Source organism: Amblyomma americanum, chromosome 4, assembly GCF_052857255.1.
Source record: "Amblyomma americanum isolate KBUSLIRL-KWMA chromosome 4, ASM5285725v1, whole genome shotgun sequence".
Taxonomy (NCBI): Eukaryota; Metazoa; Arthropoda; class Arachnida; order Ixodida; family Ixodidae; genus Amblyomma; species Amblyomma americanum.
Genome location: NC_135500.1, coordinates 57,854,993 through 57,877,595, shown reverse-complemented (window position 1 = coordinate 57,877,595; position 22,603 = coordinate 57,854,993). Strand labels below are relative to the sequence as shown.

Sequence of the window (22,603 nt, the reverse complement as noted above, 5' to 3'; positions counted from 1 at the left end):
ATAATAAAGAGAGGGACTGGAACAGAATTATTAAGTCAAAATATAATAATTGCGAGGAAATAAAATTTTGTAACCCTTAGCATGGCAGTCGGTGAGATTCTAGCAGGAAATTTAGAGCAGCGGAACAAACAGATCTGTGGCTGAACCCAAATGTGGTGGCACCAAATGATAGCAAGAGCGGGCTGCTTAAACTGATACCAAGGGGCCGCAAGGGCTCCTCCAGCAACCTTCTTTTCAAAGAGGTGTATCGGCGACAATCGACCAAAAAATGCTCAGTAGATTCAGGCTCACGGCAAAATACACAAAGGGGAGAGAGCGCCAAACCCGACCTGTGTAAATAGAAATTTAGAGGAGGTATAAAGGCAGCGCAGCCTCGACAGAGATACTTCAAGCTGCCGAGAGCAACAAACTCTCCTGTTCCAAGAATATCTGAGGTGCTGATAATCCGCCGATGTTACAAATGTTGTGTCTTGCGTGCTTAAAAACGCACGTCGCCGAAACCTAGATGCTGTAATATAGGCTGTAGCCGGGATGATTGGCAACACGGGGCCGCTGAGGGAAGCCTTTGCGAGATTGTCAGCAATCTCATTTACTGTCACACTGCTGTGACCGGGAACCCATACTAAATGAACAAGACTCAAATTCGGAGGAAGCAGGGACAAGAATGTGTTGAAAATGGGACCGTAAACTTCCGCTGCGAGGGACAAACACAGAGATAAAGAATCGGCAATTACTGCCACTGCGGTAATAGAGGGGTGTAGCTTGCGCAGGGCAAGTACTACTGCCAGAAACTCTGCTTGAAAAATAGGGGTAAATCTGGAAGGCGCAGTGAAAAGGACCAGTCTAAATGCGAACAGAATATTCCCACACCTGCCTTTTCATTGCACTGCGATGCGTCGGCTACTATTGCAATATTTCTAGGTAGGGTCCTTAGATGATCGTCTAGTAGACAATTTAGAATACAGGGCGGCAAAAGCTTTGCATTCTGGGCTTATATAACGTCGAAAACAATGCGGACAGCGGGCCCTCTGCATAGCGCAGGAAGGATGTCATAAATGTTCACATCTAAAGGCTCAAGTAATCTTTGCACAAGCACTACCTGTGGGGTATAAAAACGAGACCAGACGGCACTAAAAAAGGAGGTCGGCTTAGCAACAGAAAATTCTTTGTGAACGGTGAAAATGAGATTCGTAGATTCTTAGGTAACTCTGCACAGTTAAAAATTGAAGCCGAGGTAAGAGAGGGAGAATGCGGGCTTCAAGGAACAGCACATTGGTAGCCACAAATTTTGGGAGGCCGGGGCACAACCAAAGTGCTTCCCTCTCCAAAAGGACGAGAGGACGAAGCTTGTATGTAGTTGAGCCTGAAAACAACACAGAATCAAATTCTAAAATTGGCCTGACATACATTTTGTAAATCGATAATATCGCATCTCTTCGCATGCCATACGGGTGACTACATAGTCTAGGTAATATGCCCACGGCCCGAGACCCTTTTACCGCGACATGGTCAATGTGGGTCGCCAGGTGAGTTTCTCGTCATAAATGACCCCTAATTTTAGGGATTGAACCTGCGGTATTGGTTGTAAGTGGCAAGTGAGAGAGACCACTACAGGAGTGTATAGAGGGAAAACAAGGGTGGCGCACTTGCCAACATTTAACTTCAGGTGTAATGCGCTCAACCAGTGCACAAGTGTATTCAAATATGACTGCAACAGACCATGCAGGGAACGTATATCCGGCGCAGCCGCTAAAAACGCAATGTCGTCCGCATAGACGTAAGTGCGTACATGGCGATGGAGAGGAATTGAGCCCAAGAGAATATTAAAGAGCACAGGAGAAAGATCAGCTCCTTGCTGTACACCTCTCGTTTGTTTGTACCTCTCTAAATGTACACCATTATGGACGCAAAAGAATTCCCTGTTATAAAGAAATGCAGATATCCAAGCAACTATATAATCTGTAAACTGAAGAGACTGTAGCCTATGTATTAGGATGGAGTGTTCTACACTGTCGTAAGCTTTGGCGACGTCTAACGTAACCAAAGCCGTGATCTGGAGTTGACGAGCAAGGAGAATTCTCTCAAGATCAGCATGTGCATTCCATATCGAACACCGTGGCCGGAATCCGAGTTGACACGGGCTGAGTATATTTTTGCTGTTCACGAAGGCTGACACCTTAATTAGTAACGCCCTTTCTATTAATTTTACCACGTTTGATGTTAAAGAAATTGGCCAAATATTATCCGATTCATAGCCTCCACCCTGGTTTTTCAGTAAAGGAGTCACCTTGGCCAGCTTCCACTCAGGAGGTGTCCAAGCGTGTTTGATAGAGTAGTTTATGAAGTGAAATAAGGAGCTGGGAGACTCCTCATAGAGAATCTTGAGCATCTTTGTAGTGACACCATCAGGGCCAGGAGCAGCCGCTGGTGATCTCTGTACAACTTGGGAAAGATGCGATAGATTAACTTGTGAGACATTATTATTTGTCACCACTGACGCAAACAACATTGGTCGAAAAGGCAGTAGAGACGAAAAACGCTTTTGCAGACCCGTGGTAATTAATTAAACCACCTCGATAGCTTCTTTAGGTGACAAAACTAGCGACTGTAAATTACTAGAGGACGTCAGAAGTTTTCTAGACCGTAGAAAGCCGAATAGTGCGCGTCGGTTGCCCGACTTCGAAAGATAATCGAAATGTTCTGAGTCATATTTTTCCTTCGCACGAGAAACTGCGTTTAAAGATGGCTGCAATGAATTTATAATTACTCCAGTTATTTGGGCATTGGTTATGAAGGAGCTTTTTCCATGCTGCCTTCCTCCGCCTGTATTGTACAGTCCGCATTCCATTAGGTGGAAGAATTCCCTTTTGTTGGCCGCACCAGAAACTCTGACTTTTTACGGCTTTCCTCTATATCCAGACATATGCTTGTTGACTGGTGGGCCTCGGCGATGTTAGACACTGACGCAAGGGCAGAGCGCAACGCCGCCTGAAATCTGTTATAATATATGTGTGGCCGCAACTGAGAAGACGCTGGAGTTACACGACATACGATATCAAAATCAATAGGTATTTGGTCACTTGAGGTGCCGCAATCAACAGTCGACCAATCGGTTACGCCAATGCCAGGACTAGTGAACGTGAGATCTAAAACATATTGAGTGTGTGAGCGAATGATAAGTGGCCGATCCTGAATTTACGTACATAAGGCTGTGATCAGAAACCCAGTCCCAAAGGCGCTTGCCGCATAGATTAGTCCTAAAACCCCTCGACACATGTTGAGAATTGAAGTCGCCAGCCACGAGAACTGGGTTTTTGCACTTAGCAAGTAACAAGTCCAGAGGTCTTATATCATGCACTCCAGAGGGGAAATAACAATTTGCTGCGGAAAATGGAGAGCACCAAGGAAGTACAAAGTCTAATGCAAAAATCTCACAGTCAGGAGACATTTGTTGAAAAGATACCTTTGCCCTGTGGCAAAATTTTGAAGAGACTAAAGTTAGTAAACCACCTCCTCTTGACTGGCGATCTAGGCGAAATGAACGGTAATTTTTAAAATGAAAATGTTCGTCGGTTGAAAGCCAGATTCCTTGCAGAATTATGACATCCGGATTAAGCTGGGTAGAAATGCAGAGTAAATCTGTGGAAGCTGAAAGAATAGAGCGACAGTTCTACTGTAGAACTCGCAACGACGCTATGGTTGCGAAAGCCTAGCAGCAGCAACTGCCTGCCCCAAAATGGTATCCTTATAGGCTTGGTGTCAAGCTGTTGCTTCTTTGATTTGGGCTGGGTACGTGGAGAAGACGACGAATGAGACATGAGGGACCCGCTGCGCTTGAGAACCCGCGCATCAGGCTCCATCATCTCGGAATCATAGATGATACCATCATCACTCGAAGTACCCGAGGTAAGTAACGCGGAAGGGGCTGCAGTGCATTCCTGGGGGCTGAGATGCTTCAGGAATTGTAGACCGGGTAAGAGTAGAGGGAATTGTTGTCGAGAGAGGGGCCAAACCGGCCTGCACGGCATGTGTAAGCTGAGTCGCTAAAACGTTTGTAAGGCACTCCGATACACTTGCGACAATCTTTTCTACCATTTTAGACATCGAAGCCTCCACAGCAGCCGCAATTGCCTGGGACAGCGTCGAGTCTAACATGACTCCTTGATGAGCGGTCACACCTGCATAATCGTGGGCACGTTCTTTCAACTCTGTAATAGCGTCACGGCGCGAACAGCGTTTTCTGTCAATTATCTCTATAATTTGGATTTCCTGCGCTCGGGCGGGAAATTTGAGTAGTTTGCAGTGTGGGCCCCACCGCAAAGGCAACACTTCTCGTTCTGCTCAGTGCAGGTGCTCGTTGCATGACCATCCCCACAGTTGCAACACCGCAAGTTGGATTTGCAACCACCGGCGCGATGGCCGTAGCGCCAGCAGTTGTTTCACTGCAGAGGCCTAGATGACAAAGGGTCTGTCTACCCGAAAAATTAGAGGCCATGCCTTGATTTCAGAGGGCAGGAAGTTTCGACAAAGGCGGCAATCACAGATTCGGTAGGCACCCTCATGTTGCTTACATCCCGGCTACAGCGGTGCACAACAACAACAACACCTGCAGCCGACAGAAGCTCAAGAGTCTCTGCTGGAGACAGGGAAAAGTCCACGCCTCGAACGATACATTTATAAAGTGCACGCCAGATGTGAAGGGATGAAGGAACTTACCCGAAGCGAGGCAAAGGATGAGGCCTTTAGTAAATCTCTGACACAGTCGAGGTCTGGCGATCTACACAGAATCACGCCGCGTCCAAACTGGCGTACCTCCGAGATTGACCCATAATGAGAAGTGGCTGGCTGGAGAGCAGCCCGAACAGCTCCATGATTGGTCATCTTGATTGTATCGCCATCCTGAGGTACCAGCGCAACAGGGATACTGCCGACACCGCTGTGCAAAAAAAAGCTTCCAAAGGCAGGAGATCAAGGGATAGAGAGAAGCCGACCAGGTGGAGCTCCCCTGGCCGGGAGACTGGGTAGACATAGCCCGGGCTTACTGCCTTACCGTGTGCTTAAAGCCCACAAAACGAGAAGCCACCCGAGCGTTAGCCGATCGTTCCCAGGAGAGCAGAGCAGTTAGAACAGCAGAGCAGAACCTAGTCCCAGCCTCTCAAAGCCCAAGTAGCGCGGCTGGTGCGCACCGGAGCCTTCCACTACGGCGCCTCTTTCTTCCTTTCTTCTCTCAGTCCCTCCTTTATCCCTTCCCTTACGGCGCTGTTCAGGTGTCCGCCGAGATGTGAGACATATACTGCGCTATTTCCTTTCCCCAAAAACCAATTTTTCAATTATTCCCTACCTCGATGGCGCGCGCCCTCACGGAGCGGCAATTGGGGGCGCGCGCATCGAGGCACCCTAAAATTCTGGAAACATCTAAATGCAATGAGTAATAAGACTAGGCTAGAACAAAGGTTTATTTTTACAGATGAGGGTATTCAACTAGAAGGGGATGAAGCAATAAAACACATAGGAGCAAGGATGATGGAAAAATTTACAGCAAAGCACGTGGTACATAATTTATCGAAGGAGGATAGACCGGTTACAGCAATAGCTTCACTTGAGCAAGGAGAGTGGGAAAGGGCAGAGAAGAAGGTTCCTAGTGGCACATCAACAGGACCAGATGGTATCCCGATTATGTTGATAAAGAAGTTAGGACCAAAATCCAAGCAAACATTAATACAGGTAGTGAACAAAATGATAGTGGATGAGAAAGTCCCCGATGAATGGCGATTAAGTAGAATGAACATGATATATAAGGGAAAGGGGGACAAAGCAGACGTAAGTAACTATCGTCCCATAACAGTGACATCTGTGGTTTACATGGTGGTGATGCAGATTATAAAGGATAGACTGCAGGCTTGGGTGGAGAACGAGGGGGTGTTAGGGGAACTACAGAATGGGTTCCGAAAACAAAGGAGGTTGGAGGACATTCTATTTTCATTGACACAGTGTATAGAAATTGCGGAAAAGGAACATAGGCCCTGATGGCTAGCATTTCTGGATATTAGGGGAGCCTATGACAACGTTACTCAGGAGCATTTGTGGGACATACTGGGCACATTGGATGTGGAAAATGGAGTAATTAATCTTTTAAAAGATATATATAGAGGTAACAGAGTGCTCATAAAATGGGAAAAAAATGTATCAGGGCCTGTAGAGATACAGCGGGGGCTTAGACAAGGATGTCCTTTGTCCCCTTTGTTGTTCATGTTGTACCTGCAAGGGTTGGAGACCAAGCTAGAGGGGAGCGGACTAGGCTTCAACCTATCTTTTTTCAAGCAAGGGGAATTGATTAAGCAGACATTACCGGGACTAATATACGCGGACGATATAGTGATAATGGCTGACAACAAGGAAGACCTGCAGAATTAAGTTGTTAGACATATGCAGTACAGAGGGAGATAGATTAGGCTTCAAGTATAGTAAGGAAAATTCTGCAGTCATGATATTTAATGAAGAGGGCGGCGAGCATAGAATACAGGAGTTCGTGCTAAATGTAGTGAATGAGTACAAGTATCTTGGGGTGTGGATAAATAACAGTGCTGAATATCTGACAGAGCATGAAAAATATGTAATGAATAAAGTTAGTAGGAATGCAGCTATCATGAAAAATAGGGCACTGTGGAATTACAATAGGTATGAGGTGGTAAGAGGGATCTGGAAAGGGGTGATGGTCCCTAGCCTGACCTTCGGTAATGCGGTCCTGTGTATGAGGCCAGATGTTCAAGCAAGGCTGGAAATTAGGCAACGGGGAGTAGGGAGGTTAGCTTTGGAACACATGGCAATAACCAAATCAGGGGGTACAGGGTGATATGGGATGGGCGTCTTTCGAGAGCAGAGAGGCTAGCAGTAAGATAGCATTTGAGGAACGATTGAGAAAGATGGAGGAAAAGCAGTGGGCTAGGAAAGTTTTCAGATACCTGTATATAAATAATGTTGACACGAAATGGAGAAAGCGAACTAGAAAATTGACAAGCAAATATCTGGACAGCAGTAAGGGGGCAAATCAGCAATTATCGGTTAAGAAAAAGGTTAAAGAAACAGAGAGAGCTCTGTGGAAAACAGGGATGCTGACGAAATCGGCACTGGGAACATACCGGACCTTTAAACAGGAAATTGTCAAAGAAAATATCTATGATAATTGTTGGGGAAGCTCTTTGTTGTTTGAGGCCAGGACGGGAGTTTTGCGGACTGACATATAGAGTCAGGTACCTGGAGATAGACACTTTGTGAATTGCGTGCGGAGAGGAGGAGGAAACGGCTGAACACTTGATACTTTTCTGTAAAGGGCTTCACCCTACAGTGGAAAGGAGCGGGGCTGACTTACCCAAGGCATTGGGGTTTAGGGATAGTGAAGGGAAAGTGGATTTTAAGAGGTTAGAAGTAACCAAGCGAAGGTTATCTGATTGGTGGCTAAAAGCAAGACAGGAGTAAAATTTCACAAGACATGGCTAGGTGGCTTGAGCCACCGCCCGATGTAAAGGGTTCAGCCGTATCCATCCATCCATCCATCCATCCATCCATCCATCCATCCATCCATCCATCCATCCTAAGAGTGGCTGCTTACTGCTGCCATCTGCCTCAAACGTACAGTTTTCAAGTTGACTGCTCAAATCCGCTAGAGCCGTCCTTGTCGCCACTACCATCGCAGCGGAGCGCCTGTGTGTTGTGCTGGGCTGGTGCGTGTGTGTGTGCGTGAGTGCTGAAAGCTACCTGGCCCTGCCATATTTCATCGCACTTTTCATGAGGAGCGCCCCGTAGATCGCCCACCGTCCGCGGGGCACCATGAATTTCGGAAAGCTGCTCAACGTCGCCGAGAAAAACCGCACGGCTTCGGCGGCCGAGGTGAGACCCGTCCCGAGCTGCCGCTGTTTCAATGTAGGACGGCTGCCGTCGACGCTGCCTCTGTGCAATTTCCCCGTCGAGGCGCCTGCTACGTGGTGCCTGCCAAACGACGTCGCGCGTCCCGGTCCGACCAAAGCCTCGGCTTATTTTCCTCCCGGATCGGAGCGAACCCGTGGGGCTTTCCGCAGCCCAGGGCGCCGGCCGGGAGTCTGAACCGCGGCGGACGGTAAACGGCCGGGACACACGTTGCATCGGTCGTGCGAGTCGCGCACGGATCCGTGCGACGCCGTGCCGTGGAACACATGGCCGCGGGATGTTGCGCATCCGAGGCGGCCTTCTACGCAGCCCGTCCTGTCAGCTGGTCCGCTTTTTTCCTTCCCCCCTCCGTTCGACAGCGTGCTGCTGCCCCGAAGCCAATGTCGCCAGTGTGGCTGCTGTGATACATGGGCGCGCTTGTGTGCTTGTGTGTGTGGCACCGAACGAGAATCGGCTGGAAGCGAGCCTTCCGTGGCCTGTGCAGTGGCGCGATATGGGCTGTGCGCCCGTATTTTTCTGTGTTGCTGGCTCGCGGCCTGTCGGGTTCACCAGTGAAACGCACGAAGCCAAGAGGTCGTAGTCGTTTCGCGAATCCGGCAGCGCAAGTGGCGTTGAAATGTCGTTCTTTTCCTCGCAGTTGTAAGCGACTGTTTCACCTTCGTGCAGTTTCACTCCGTATTCATAGTTTGCTTTCAGTCAAAGCCGTTATTTAATGTTGAGGCGAACTAGCTGCATTGTTCTCAAGCATTCTGGGTTTCCATACAGTTGTAAGCAAATTTTTTGCAGTCCTAGGACTAACATTCCATTAACCAAGAAGGCGGGATTTAATCCAAAAATCTTGGGCAGCCAAAGGAAGAAATGGGTGCAGAAAACCATGGCACTTGTATTTCACCGGATGCACCCGTTCAACTGTCTGGCTTTAGCACTAGAGTGTACCGTTACTAACAAACTAGCACCTCTTCCTACTCAATATCTAGGTTTGCAAATAGAGAATGGTGTCCACTTGTTCAAATTCAGTGAGGCTGGGCATTGAAAGATACCCGGAAAACACTTTTTTTTTTTGAAGATTACAGACATATTGTTTTCGTTACTGTGCAGACACTTGGTTCAGGTTAATCTTTGGTTGAAGTAGTTGTAACATGACGTGTATATCTCTACAAAAGCAGTTGCAAACTATTTCTGCATCAGTGCTTCTCTTCTGAATTCCATCTGATAGTTTCACTGATTTCAGAGGCAAGCATAAAATCTTGCATTGGGCCTGCTGCTCGTATTTTCCAAATTTTTTATACAGGTGCCATTTGGTGGCCTCTAGTTAACATTAAAGGATTATAGATACCTAATTTTGGTGGCATGTTTTCTTCTCTACAAAGATGCAGAAGACACTACTATGCATGAATTGCCATGTGGTATTCGCTTACGACCACTAAATAGTTTATAATCGAATTTTGCTGTCGGCCTCTTTCGGTTTTTAGTTTCAAGAGCCGATCGATGGCTGTGGCTTCAAAGTGTAGTTATACGTCACGTGAGGCATGCAAAAACTGTGCTATAATCACTGCTTCATCATTATAATTCACTACAGTGTGTTCCTCAAGAGCCGGAATAGCAATGAATATAGAAGCAGTGATTAAATTGCAATTTTTTCCATGCCTCACGTGACGTATAACCACACTTAGTCGCCACAGCCATCGTTCAGCTGTTGAAACTAAAACTGAACAGCATGCGAAAGAAATTCGATTATAAATTACTGAGCGGTCGTAGGAGAATACCACGTGGTAATCCATTTATAATAATGCCTTCTGCATCATTATCAAGAAGAAAACAGGCACCCAAAAGTTAAGTGTCTATAATCCTTTCATAGCAATACATAAATTAATAACTAAATTAATAGTCTATATGTTACTTTAATGTATACATTAGTGAATAACATTAATAACTTTGTTTTTTCTCCAGGGGGTAAATAGTGTCACCTTCAGGGTATATGCTGACTGCACATTATTTTCACCTGCAGGCCAGTAAGAATGTTAGCCACGTACATCAAAGAGTGGGCACTCTGGACACTTTCGTGCAATCCAGGCGGCAGCTTGGCAGTTGAGGCCTCTTGTTAGCTGTGCAGTGCAGACAAAACTGCCATTTCTTTGCCAGGTCAGCTTGTGTGATTCAGTGTGGATGTTCAGGTTGTGTCGCTGAGAATGGCAATTCCAGAGGACATGTGCATTGCCAAGATATGTACCGCACATGGTGCTGGACAGAGGTTCTAATGGTGTGAAAATGCTTGGTGTTATGGGGGTTTGATTGAAAACTTGCGAGCCTGCGTGTTGAGATATTATTCCACGACTTTCAGTGGGACGCCACACTGCCAGCACTAGGGCACTGCTGGTGACCTGAGTTGGGAAACTTGGAACTGAATGTGTCCGAGCCAGCTGAGGAATAGAAATGACACGAGAGAAGTTCTTGGGAGGATGCTTAGGAAGCATTAGCCTGTCACAAAACATCCCCTGCACTTTACATGTACTAAATATTGTCCAGGCACCACTGTTCTGCATGCGTCTCTTGATTGCTAGCTTCAGCTGAAAGTTCATGTGAAGTTGAAAAGGAATCTGTGTTAGTCATCATGCAAGTGGCATGCAATATCAGTGATGCTGTTATCACTGCCCTTTGGTGGGTATGGCACGGGGGGGGCTGTAACATCCGAAAACTACCTGTGGGCTAAAGGGGATGCTGTAGGGGAGGGCTCTAGAATAACTTAAATCACCTGGGGTTGCTTATTGTGCTCTGACATCACACAGCATGCGAGTGCAGTCTGCCATTGCTTAACCCTTGTTGACGAAATTAATGATATTGATTCGAAGCAAATATTTTTCAACCTAAATAGCACATATAGTTCTCAAAAAAGCAAATTCATGAGTTTTTGTGCTAAAAATACGAATGGGTAATTATATTTACATGCTCGCACAAAATTTCATACAAACTGTCAAAATAACTGCAAACTGAAATATTAAGCCACCAGGATTTATGAAATCAATGCCCTAAGGATCGTTGAATCATTTTGTATTTTGAAGGTGCACATGGTGCATGATATTCAGGAAAAAAAAGACAAAAACTGGTGGCAAATCAGTCAGCCAGAAAATAGTGAAACACGTGCTACCCAGCTCCCTATTTCTTGTTGCGTTAGCTGGTTGCCTTAAAAAACCACCTTATTTGCAAATTGGAGGATGCAAAATATGCCTGAAGGGATGTGCAATAGCTGCCAGCAGTCCCTGTCACTGTACTACAGAGGAAAGAGAAATGTCTTGGAAGTTTTTATATCTGTTGAGGGTAGGTTTTTGAATCTTGTGTGGTGACATCATAGGCTACTGCATCTATTGACACTCTTACTGGTAATTTAGGGATGCAGTGGAGTGTGACAGGTATGTTGCCTGCAACATTGCCTGCTTCCCATGTTAGGTCGGGGGCAAAAAGTTGTAAACAGCTGAGTGTAATTTGAGGAGGTTCTTACACATTACGCATTGCAGAACCTTCCTGCCGTGTTTCTGGCTGACTGGGCTGTGTTTGGTCTGGGAGTTGAAGGCTTTCCGTTAGTCTGCCATGAACATGAGGATAGGTAACTGTGCAGGTAGGTAGGGGTTGAAAATTGAATGACAGGCACAAAAGGAAGGCAATCTGGACTGTGATTTTTCTTCTCCTTCTGTGTGTGCACGCAGTGGAAAAAAGGAGCTTCTATGCCTGTGTTACAAATAGGTGAAAATAGTGGCTGAAAGCAGTTCTACTCTCGATGTGGTACCACGGTTGCTTGAGTCGCTTGTGATGACCGCGCTTTGGTGCGATGCGCATGCAGACGACGGTGAAGCGGTACAGCACAGAGGTGGCCCCAGCCAAGAAGGCACCACGTACCAATGTCCAGTCGGCCGCCATCCGGGCGTTCCTGCAGCGCAAGGAGGAGGAGGAGCGCCGCAAGCGTGAGTGGCGCACTTGGTCACGACCCCTACATCGAATGGTCGCTCTTCTAGCTTTGCAGTGAACGCCTTAGCTTTAATCATGGCCTTGCAGTGTCCTTGTTGCTACACCCTTGAAGTACTATCAGCAACAAACGAAGCACAAACTAAAGAGCTGAACCAAGAATGGCAAAATAAACACTCTTAGCCGAGGGAAGTGCATGACTAGTGGAGGGTAATTATACTTCAAAGGCACAAAGACTGACCTTTAGAAGTGTTAATCAACCTCACATGTATTTCCTTTCCTGGAACTAATATGTTGGCGTTTTAAGGTTGGCACTTCGGTGCTCTTGTTCGCATTTCATTCATTACTGATGGTACCTATCCAGTGAAGAAGAGGCGCTCTTTGTCATGTGTTTGGTTTGGTTTGGTTTATGGGGGTTTAACGTCCCAAAGCGACTCAGGCTATGAGAGACACCGTAGTGAAGGGCTCCGGAAATTTCGACCACCTGGGGTTCTTTAACGTGCACTGACATCGCACAGCACATGGGCCTCTAGAATTTCGCCTCCATCGAAATTCAACCGCCGCGGCCGGGATCGAACCAGCATCTTTCGGGACAGAAGCCGAGCGCCTTAACCACTCAGCCACCGCGGCGGCCTTCGTCATGTGTGCATGCATGCATGTGGGCAGTGTGCATGTTTTGTGCTAAGTATGATATTGAAGCCACCAACTCTATCCTTACTGCAGGAAAAAAAAAAAGACAGTTTGGGATGCCGTTTAAAAAAAATTTCAGCCATAATTTTATACTTTTCGGTTAGTTCCTGTGCATAAAAATGTAGCGGAAAAAGCTCTTTTCAAGGATATTAGAAAAAATTCAAAGTAAAATTTACATATCTCGAGAAAATAATTTTTTTGACAGATTTTATGAGGACAGCAATACTATGACAGTCACTTTATGCAACCAAGAAGCTGGAGTGAACGAATTTCCCAGTGGGTCATTCCACGCCAAACGTCCCAGACGTTGCGCTCGACCATCTCCAGTTTGTTCAAAATAATTCATGGAAACCTATCCTGATGTGTGTAACCAAAGGCTGAAATATTTTTGCTGAAAAGAAAATATTTGTGAGGTGAGGGCAGTTTGAATATTTAGAACAGGCGACAAACCAGGTACTGCTCAATAATTAATAAAAAATTCAAATTTATAGAAAACACTTCACAATTTCTTTCATTGACATTTGCACAGATTCGGGCTTTTGGTATAATTCAGAGCATGCAACTTTGTACACCATAAATATTTAAAAAGATTGAAAAAAAAGGTATGAAAATGTATCATTTTTGTCGTTTTTTGTTTTAAACATGAACTTGCTCTCGAAAAATCCGAAATAACCGTTTTGTTTTTCTAGACGTCTAGTACCTATAACAAATGTTACAGCTGATGAAACTGCGTACATTGAGGTAAGAACATATTAATGTTGCAAAAACTGCGTTTTGAGCAAACACTCGTTAATTTCACCGTGAGATGGTCCAAGTAAAAATACATACAATAGCAGGTTACATATATCAGTATATTGCCTTTCATTTTTTGAATTTTTATCCAGGTAATATTTGTTTAAAGTGAAAAAATAATTTTTGAAGTTGAGCTCTCGCGCCACAAGTTGCGTCGTCTCCTAAGTTAATGCCTCTTCACCGGAGAACATGGCACCTGGAATGGCACGACACTTATGGCCAGATGACAACTTCAGTTTGCCGTTGTTCGCTGTCATGCGTTTTTAGGGCTGAAGCTAAAGTAGATATCGTGTGACATTTGGGGGATGGTATGCAATAAACGAGATCGTTTTCGCCTTCAAAGTTCGATCGGACCCGCCAGCCAAGAGAAGAAAAGCAAGGGTATTCAGCATGCTGTCTCACATAGACCACAAAGAGGGCTGACCAGCTGGCATGGTAGTCGTATCACAAGTGCTTTATTTATATCCGAATAAGATGAATCACCTATAACATTTGTTATAGGTATTAGACATCCAGAAAAACAATACGGTTATTTCAGAAATTCCGAGAGCAAGTTCATATTTAAAACAAAAAACGACAAAAATGATACATTTTCATACTTTTTTTTTTCGATTTTTAAAAAATATCTATGCCATATAGAGTGCGCGCCTCGGAGCACACATGAAGGTGCGAAGTGTACACCGCTGCGGGCTTGCGGCGAGAGACGTGCTGGCGGTGAGAGATGCGCTGGCGGTGAATGCGGCCCGCTCACGCATAGATGCGTCGCTCGCATGGAGGTGCTTCGCCAGCATAGTGGCTCATCTACAGTTGTCGCTGGAGTATTAATGCAGAAATTGCACTGATTAAATCAAATACAACCAACATCACATCGGAAACAACCGGGCATGAGCCTCTGACGGCCATAAGGGTCAGGTGCTGCTGTGTTGCGGATAGTTTCAACACCAGATCGTTCTGATCATTTCCAGTTCGGTGCCTCACATGCTCTTATGCTGGTGCTTACATCTGTCATGGCGCTGGCAAGAATGACTCACTGCGACAGAACTGCGCCGAACAACTAGCTCACTTGTTCATGTGCCACCCCGGCAGCGTTAAGAAAGTCTTTTCCCACGTATACCTGTTCGACTACTCAACGTTCCCATGCTTACCTGCAGTGCACACCTCATTTAAGAACAAGAACTTTACATTTCGTCTGGCCACAGTGTTGGCAATGTCCTGCTCTGTGGTGAAGAGGCGTTAAGAGACGACGCAACTTCTGGTGCGAGAGCTCAACTTCAAAAATTAATTTTTCACCTTAAACAAAAATTATATCGATGAAAAGTTCAGAAATGAAAGGCAATAAACTGCTCTATGTAACCCACTTTTGTTTGCATTTTTACTTGGACCACTTCGGCGTGAAATTGACGAGTGTTTTTGTTTCAAAACGCACTTTTTGCAACTTTAGTATTTTTTTTACCTCGATGTACGCAGTTTCATCACCTGTAACATTTGTTATAGGTATTACATATCCAGAAAAACAAAACGGTTATTTCAGAAATTCCGAGAGCAAGTTCGTATTTAAAACAAAAAATGACAAAAATGATACATTTTCATACTTTTTTTCCAATTTTAAAAAATATTTATGCCATATAAAGCTGCATGCTCTGAATTATATCAAAAGCCAGAATCTGTGAAAATGTCAATGAAAAAATTGTGAAGTGTTTTCTATAAATTTAAATTGTTTATTAATTATTGAGCAGTGCCTGGTTTCTCAGTTTTTCTAAATATTCGAACTGCCCTCACCTCACGAATAAATCTTTTTCAGCAAAAATATTTCAGGCTTTGATTACGCACATTAGGATAAGTTTCCATTGAATTTTTTTTAACAAATTGGAGATGGTCGAGTGCAACGTCTGAGACGTTTTGCGTGAAATGACCCCAGTGTGAATTTTGTTGTTGTGTAAAAAAAAATTCTGAAAGTTGCAAAGCTTTTGTTGAAAAGTCTATTACACAAGGTAAGAAGAAAGTTTAAATTGAAACTCGAATGCAGTTTCTCATTTCTGCTCTACACGGTGTTACATGAGCAAGAAATGGCCATGACCATGTTACAGTGGCTAGAAGGGGAAAGCGTAAGGAGCGGGTGCGGCCGGTATAGGGCACCCTGAGGCCTTTGAGAAGGAACCGCCAGGCGGCGCTCAGAGACGTGTACACGTCAGTCGAAAGGCAAGCTGCTTTGACTTCGCTTCGCGTGCACCATGCAACACATGTTTCTGTCAATTTTGCCTACAGATGCGCTTTTTATTTCCTGTGCAATGCATGCGTACAAATGCCTAGAAAACAAAGCCGCTCTTTTGTGCCTGGGCGCACAAGTTATAATTCTTGCAAGACGAAACTGTCACTGCTTGGTGTTCCGAAGACCAAGGTAGCGTGGCCATGTTTCAGCCTTTAACGGAGTCTTGCCATCAGATATTCGGCATCTTTGCCTCAAGAGGCAACGTGAAGGCAGCGCTCTTGTCGAAGATTGTCTTGGAAGCCGTGATCCTTGCTGAAAAAGCTGGCCTGAAGGTAGATCTTATTGCAGCTGATAGAGCTTCATGGAACCGCTCTTTATGGTACATATTTGGAATATCTGGTTCCTTGAGCTCCGTGAAGCCGTCTGTTGCTTATACCATTGACAATGAGAGACGCATTTTTTGTTTCTTATTTCCCCCATTTGGTGAAATGCGTAAGAAATGGTTTCCTGAAGGCTTTCTACAAAACTTCGGATGGTGCTGCCTATGTTGAGCACATCAGAGTGGCACACAAGGAAGATAAATGCGCAGTCACTCACAAGGTTATGCCGAAAATTACGACACGCCACGTGAAGCTCAATAATTTTGAGTGAATGAGGGTAAACTTGGACAGATGGAAGATGCTTCCGAAATGCTAAAGAAATCTGATCTTCTACCTGACCATGTGTACCACGAGAAAACAAGCGACAGCAGGCTGGTGTTTTATATGGCAGGGTATGTTGCAAGGAGTCCTTTGATCCGCTCCATGTGGATCGGTAGAATGCTACAAAGAACTATCCCCATTCACAAAAAGTTCTGCGACAACGGCGGCCTGCTCTACCCGTCCCAGGAATGTTTCTTACATTTGTTGATGCACTGGAACTTGCATTTTCTATATGGTTTAGTAACAACAAATTACATCACGACAGCCTTGATGAGCTTACATCCTGTGTCAAAAATAACAATGTCTTCGTAGGCTGTGCACTTCATGAGTTGGAGATTGCCAACCAAATCACCAAGTTTTTTTTAATAGCCTGCCTCCATTTTTTTCCGAAGTCGCTCAACAACGAGAGGGAGTGGTCTGGTGGAAGAAAGCATTTGAAACTAAGGTGGGTCACTTAGAACTGCTTGGAAGAAGATTAATTTCCAAATGCCAGCACATCATTTGGTCTATTCACCATAATTTTTGCAGTCACCAGGGCTTCTTGATTTAGCAAAATAAAGCTTGTGCTTCAGGAGAAGTCAGCTATCTGTTGACAATTCTGAATTGGGAGTCAAATCAGTAATAATTCCCGCTCTGTTGAATAAACAAATTATATTTCAGAATGTCATTCTGTTTGATAGTGAGCTCCATATAAGCACGATCAAACAAATACCGTGGTCGCCACGAGCAAAGTGCGCATTACCATTGCTGAAGCCACAGCCGCTTTCCTCCCCAAGCGCCTTGCCCGGCCGGGTGCGCTCCTCAGACTTCCCCCTTCTAGCCACTGTAACCATGTTGAACGCGATGCTATTCATCGTCAGTCAAGTCAGAATAGGCATGGTAAGAAACAGTTAACTAATTTTTGAAAATCTGAGTTTCAAGGTAAAGAGATAGTTTCTGTTGCATAGCAACATCTGTGGTGCTGGACAACCAAAAGCAGGTGATACTTATTAGTTTGGTAGGTACACAAGTAAAGTTATAGTTAGACACCCCATTGCAATTAAAGATTTGGCCACGAGTGGTGGCTTTGAAAGTTACTAGATTTTCAAAAATGCAGTTCAAAGATTTCTGGCTCTCCTGGTGTGTGAAACCAGAACCAAGCAGCCAAAGTGCACTGCCTCAAGTGTGTGGCACACGGCAGTGCGTGCGCTGCTTCCTCTTTCATGTGGGATCAGGGTTGGAGCAGCCAACCACTGCTTGGTGTCTGTGGCTGCTCCAACAAGCAATCTAAAGGGTGATGATGGTTGCCTGAGCTGACACCATCAGTCCAGGGTGGCTGCACATGAAACAAGGTGGCTTTAACTCTTTGGTTTGGTGAAATGTATCCGGGGACAGTTTGCACAGAGTGCAAGGGTTTATTTATGCTTAAAGGGACACGGAGTACAGATTGAAGTTGGCCTGGCACAGATGCTTTTATAGGCTTGTAAACTCCAAAAAATGAATTACAGGTTTCATCACCACGGGCTGTTTTTGCACGGAGTCTTTGGTGCATCAAGACAGATTTTTGTGCACAGATCTGCGAGACCAGGCTACGCTGTCGTTCACTTCCAAATGGTGATCACGGAGTTTGGTCTTGACGGAAGAACTTTAATCCTTGAATCGAGTGGTGGGAAAATGATTAAAACAAATTCTCTCAGTAATTAACTTATCTTTTACTGCTGGACAATCATGAACACATCAAATTGAGCTCTGAAATTGAGTTTTATTGAGAACTGAACTTGGCTGAAGTTTTCCACGGTGTCTCCGTTTAAAGGTGCATTAAAGAGAATTCTGAGAGCATTCGGAGCATATAGAACCATACACAGTCTGAGCATCTTATTAACTTGAAATTATTGCTCTGTGTGGCCAATTTCCCCATTAAATTGAATTTAACATCCCAGCTCCCACCTTTTTTTTGTTAACTGACCTCAGAGAGTAGGAGGAGTCAACCAAAGTGTGGAGTGCCTTTCAGCCAATCATGTGGCAGCTTGCCAATCTGCCATTGGCGGAGTGATCTTCAAAAATGTGTGGGTTGCTGTTCAGACTATTAGCCATTACCGGAACTCTTTGGCACTTCGGGGCTGGTTGCTTGATTTCATCGATGACGGGAAGTCGAAACAGGGGCAGAGCGTTCCACTGCAGGCGGGAGTGATTCACGTCGTCACATATTAAAGTGCATGACTCAAGATGTTCAGCGCAGAAACAGGGAAGGGAGTCTTTGGCAGATTCTCAGCGTTGTTATCGCACCTTGTCACGAAGTAGCCATGCCTACGTTGCGGTTCATGCACCAGCAAGGAGAAAAAACGTAGGCCTTTTGAAAGTTTTTTCAAGTCTGATTAGGGCACATTCTCACCAAACAAACCCCTGGCATCGCGAGAATATCACTCATGAACTGAACAACACTTGCAGCAAAACACGATGGCATCCCACAGACCACACAAAAAAGTGCAGGTCCCTGGATGTAATGGGATTGCGAAAGTGGGAAGTGGGTCAGGCACAGGACTTTTGAGAAAGGGGAACCGTGATCACCGACTCTCCACAAGGAAGGAAGTGAGGCGTGCTGTTCCGCCGGAGCAGGCGGTAGACACATCATCCAGTGGCAGCAGATGAGGAGGAAACATAATTGCTTCAGACTTCTCATTTCGGTGATAAGTTCTCTGAACTACTAATATGTAGCAGCTTTATCAAACTGTTACTTATGTCGTGTCCAAAACTAGCAATAAAGATTACTTTGGCTGTCGTCACGGTTTTCACTTGCCAATTGCAAAGTGATAAGGTTGAGTCTCGCGAAAGCAGAGAGTCCACGCACATTTTTATTTCTGTGGCCTTAATTTACGGCTTTGTTGTGTGTGACTGAAACTATTTATTCATGGAAACCCAAAAAACAAAATAAAAGCAAAAACAAAGTTTTCCAGAATACTCTTTAGGACACCTTTATTGCGCTTTGTGGTTCGTGCTGTTCTTGTCATTGTGCGGGTCTCGTGCTGCTTTTTGCTGTAAGGACTAACCCAAATTACCACTCTGATGTCTGTGTTTGCAGTGCAGGGCTGTAGGGAATTGAACATCTAGGATGGTTGGCCATGGCCATGAGATTGCTATCAGTTGCCCTTTTTTTTATTCATTTCTGAACATGCCTGCTCTATAGCACTGGTGTGAATGATGAGTTTGCCAGCTGCCTTGATGAGAGTTGTGAAACTCTTTAGACTGGTGGCTGACCACATTGCTAGCACTGCCCAGAGAGTGTTAATTCAGCCCCTTCCTTGCTTGTGGCTCTGTCCTTGAGCAGATGTGGAAGAGCAACGGAGAAAAGAGAAGCTCCTCGAGTTGCGAGCCCAGAATTCCAAGTCCAACAAGCGTGCCAAGGTGAGCACACGGAATTTGCCTCATGCTGTACTTGTGGAAAGGGTTGTCTTTGGTTTGACACATAGCAAGGTAAAACTAGGTCTCAGAAGTGCCGTGTTCTTCATCCCAAAAACGTGAATTTAAAAAAAATCATGAAACTCCGTTTGTGAAGTGCTCCATTGGAGGGGTATACTGTATTCCCATGTCATGTGGAAAGTTTTATGCCGGCCAACTGGCCGTTGCATCAGTATCCGTTTAGAAGAACATGCATTAAAATTAAAAAACCTAGATGAGAAGCACGCACATTTAGTTGCACACGTAAGTAAGTGCGAAGGATGTGTGGCATGGTTTGAAGGGACAATGATTCTTGGCAAAAGTGCTGACAAGACGCTGCGAGTTAGTTTAGAAGTCTATCACATAAGGTAACTTCGCAGTGAGTGCGCCAGCACCTCATCCTTATCTCTATTTGCCTCTGAGTTTTACTTTCTAGAAGCGGCTAACTGTTGACGAAACGAAAAGAGAAAACTAAGGAAACTTGACTTGGTCTGCTATGCTTCTGCTTGCCTGCACGTGCGTCCTACTGTGTTGGCTGCGTCATCAATCCTTGCTATGTATCTTTCCATCCTTTTCACGCATCTTTTCGTCTTATGTAAGGTGCCAGCTGCCGGCAATAAAATCAATTGTCAGTTAGCAATTATGTATGTGTGCCGTCTCCCTGTGGTTGTCTCTGTTTGCGCTATAACTTTTTACTAAACCATTAGGCACCAACTCGCCCAAAAAGAAGTTTTAATGAAATTGCTGGGTGTAGTTGCATAAAATGATGCAATCATAGAAGTGTTCAACAGGTGAACTTTCTCTTAGACTTGGAGAATCATGTCCCACGGGGCTTTGTGAGTGTTTTGGCTCACTTGGCACAAGGAGTGCAGAATTGTGCTCCCCAACCAATCCCTAACAGAATAGAGCCGTGTTGTGGTTTCTGAGCCAAAGTAACTTGTCTACGCTTGGTTTCTTACCCACACTCTGTGGTTTCACCTTTGGTGAATGCGAAGCTGCCACCTCTGCTAACTTCTCTTTGGCAAATGACATTGTAGTGCCTGAAGGTGGTGCAATGTGAACGCTTCAGTTGGTATGATACGACAGGCAGCTTGTATTCATTTGCACGTTTTTTTTATAACCCTTGGAAACAGAACAATGTGGCCTTGTGCTGCTGTCTCCAAAGTAGTGGTTTGCATAGTCTGGCAAGGTTGACGCTTCTTCCCTGTGCAGTGTGTGCCGAACGCTGCAACGGCTATGGGATGTGCGGTCGTTGTTGTGCAGGTCATGGCGTCGCGCACCAAAGACAACAACTTTGGCCGCATCCGGCTGACGGAGGATGAAGAGGAGGCACGGCGCAAGCGTGAGGAGGAGCTGCGGCGCAAGATGCTGACGGACAAGGTGGAGCGCATGAAGGCCCGCATCAAGCTGCAGCAGGAGGAGGAGGCACAGCCGCACAAGCGCAAGCGCAAGCGACGCAACTCCCAGGGGGAAGTCATCTCAGAGACCGAGGTACAGTTGCTGCAGCCGGCTCTCATCCTTTGATATCGGGAGTCACATCTGGAATGATGGAAGCGTGACTTTTCTCGCTCCTTTACTGGTGGTATCCCTGTCTGAGCTTTCTCAAGCTGCTCAAACATAAAACAAGTGTAGTTTAACCCTTTAACAGCCCAATTATTTCCCAAAAAACGTACAAAAATCGCCATATTGTTTGGCAACTTTTGGTGAAAATGACTGTTGTCTGGCTTAAAACGAGTGCTGTAGGCGCAAATTGTGTTTATGGGCGGCTACCACCCTCTAGTGTTGAAAATTGCCAGAAACGCAATTGCCGGCCTGTAACTCATCTTTGGTGGGGGGAGCAGCGGAACATCGAGCAGGACGAGTCTATATTGTCAGTGCTGATATTGGCACAGTCTCCCATGACGATTGCAGCTCAGGGCTGGTTGTTCAGCATTTGGATTCCTCATGAACCCTTGTTCGTGCTATATGACTACTTAAGACTGCTTTGCACAGTTTGTAGATTTTGCTGCCCAACTAGAGTTAGAAGTGAACATTGGTGTCCGGCTGTTGTGGCCAAGGTGGCTTTTCATTGCCCTGTTACATGTTCAGTTCCAGAGTAGGTTGGGAATGCTGATGCATTTTCATTGTGACACAGCACAAAAGAATGTGGCCATGCAAAAAGAGGAAAACAACACAGTACCCGTGTTATTTAACTCTTTTTTTTTCTTGTGTCTGCATTCTTTAGCACTGTTTAAACCCTGCCCAAGCGGCAGAAGGTGGTGTCACTTGGGCAGGGTTGTGCAAAAATGGGCAAAGAGATGTCATGCTGAATGGCCGAGAGTTGCAGATTTCAGATTTCAAGTTTGAGCTGTGCTTGAATGCTTTGCACCTGAAACTCATACCAAGGGCGAGGCTAGTTGCCAAGGGCCACACAATTAAGCTGGGCACCGAAGAGAAAGAGAGAGAAAGATGACAGACAGGCTCGAGCATGTGGCTGCATGTTCTTCTCTTGCGGGTCTTTGAGGGAGGGGCCGAGAGGGTGCGGGGCATGATGAACGGCGCTTGCGAGCAGGAGCCGGTCTCTGCCTCGCAGAAGAAGGATCCCCACGAGCGCAAGCCCCGCAAGCGTAAGTATGAGCTGTACACGGGGGAGCCCTCTGGCGGCGAGGAAGAGGAGCGTCGGAAGCCACCGCCAAAGGTGGCACCCCGGCCAGCGCCCATCGTGGACTACCACACGCTGCTGCAGCTGGCCAACGCCAAGCAGCACGAGCCGGTGGTGATTGAGCGGCTGGCACCCGCCAAGACCGAAGAGTCACGTCCCCTCACCAAGCAGGAGAAAGAGCGCCGCCTTGAGGAGGAGCTGCATCGCAAGGTGCGTCACTTCTTAGTGGTTTATTTTAAAAACGGAAGGAAGGGATGTTGCTGGCCACGGCGATTG

At 45.7% G+C, this 22,603-nt stretch overlaps 1 protein-coding gene and 1 non-coding gene across 3 annotated transcripts in view; one reads left to right on the top strand and one right to left on the bottom strand.

Annotated features, from left to right (window-relative positions):
• Window positions 1–7,633: 7,633 nt before the first annotated feature.
• LOC144127965 (uncharacterized) overlaps window positions 7,634–22,603 on the top strand; it is a 54,796-nt gene continuing 39,826 nt past the window's right edge. Inside the window, exons 1-5 of one of the 2 annotated variants that reach the window (XM_077660986.1) lie at window positions 7,634–7,887; window positions 11,759–11,879; window positions 19,577–19,653; window positions 20,950–21,177; window positions 22,238–22,537. In XM_077660986.1, coding sequence (XP_077517112.1) covers window positions 7,828–7,887; window positions 11,759–11,879; window positions 19,577–19,653; window positions 20,950–21,177; window positions 22,238–22,537 — 786 coding nt within the window. In that variant the 5' untranslated portion in view covers window positions 7,634–7,827. The remainder of the gene's footprint in view (window positions 7,888–11,758; window positions 11,880–19,576; window positions 19,654–20,949; window positions 21,178–22,237; window positions 22,538–22,603) is intronic. The other variant, XM_077660987.1, reaches the window with a different exon arrangement.
• TRNAR-UCU (transfer RNA arginine (anticodon UCU)) lies at window positions 12,438–12,511 on the bottom strand. The gene has a single exon. It is a non-coding gene; the product is annotated as a tRNA-Arg (tRNA).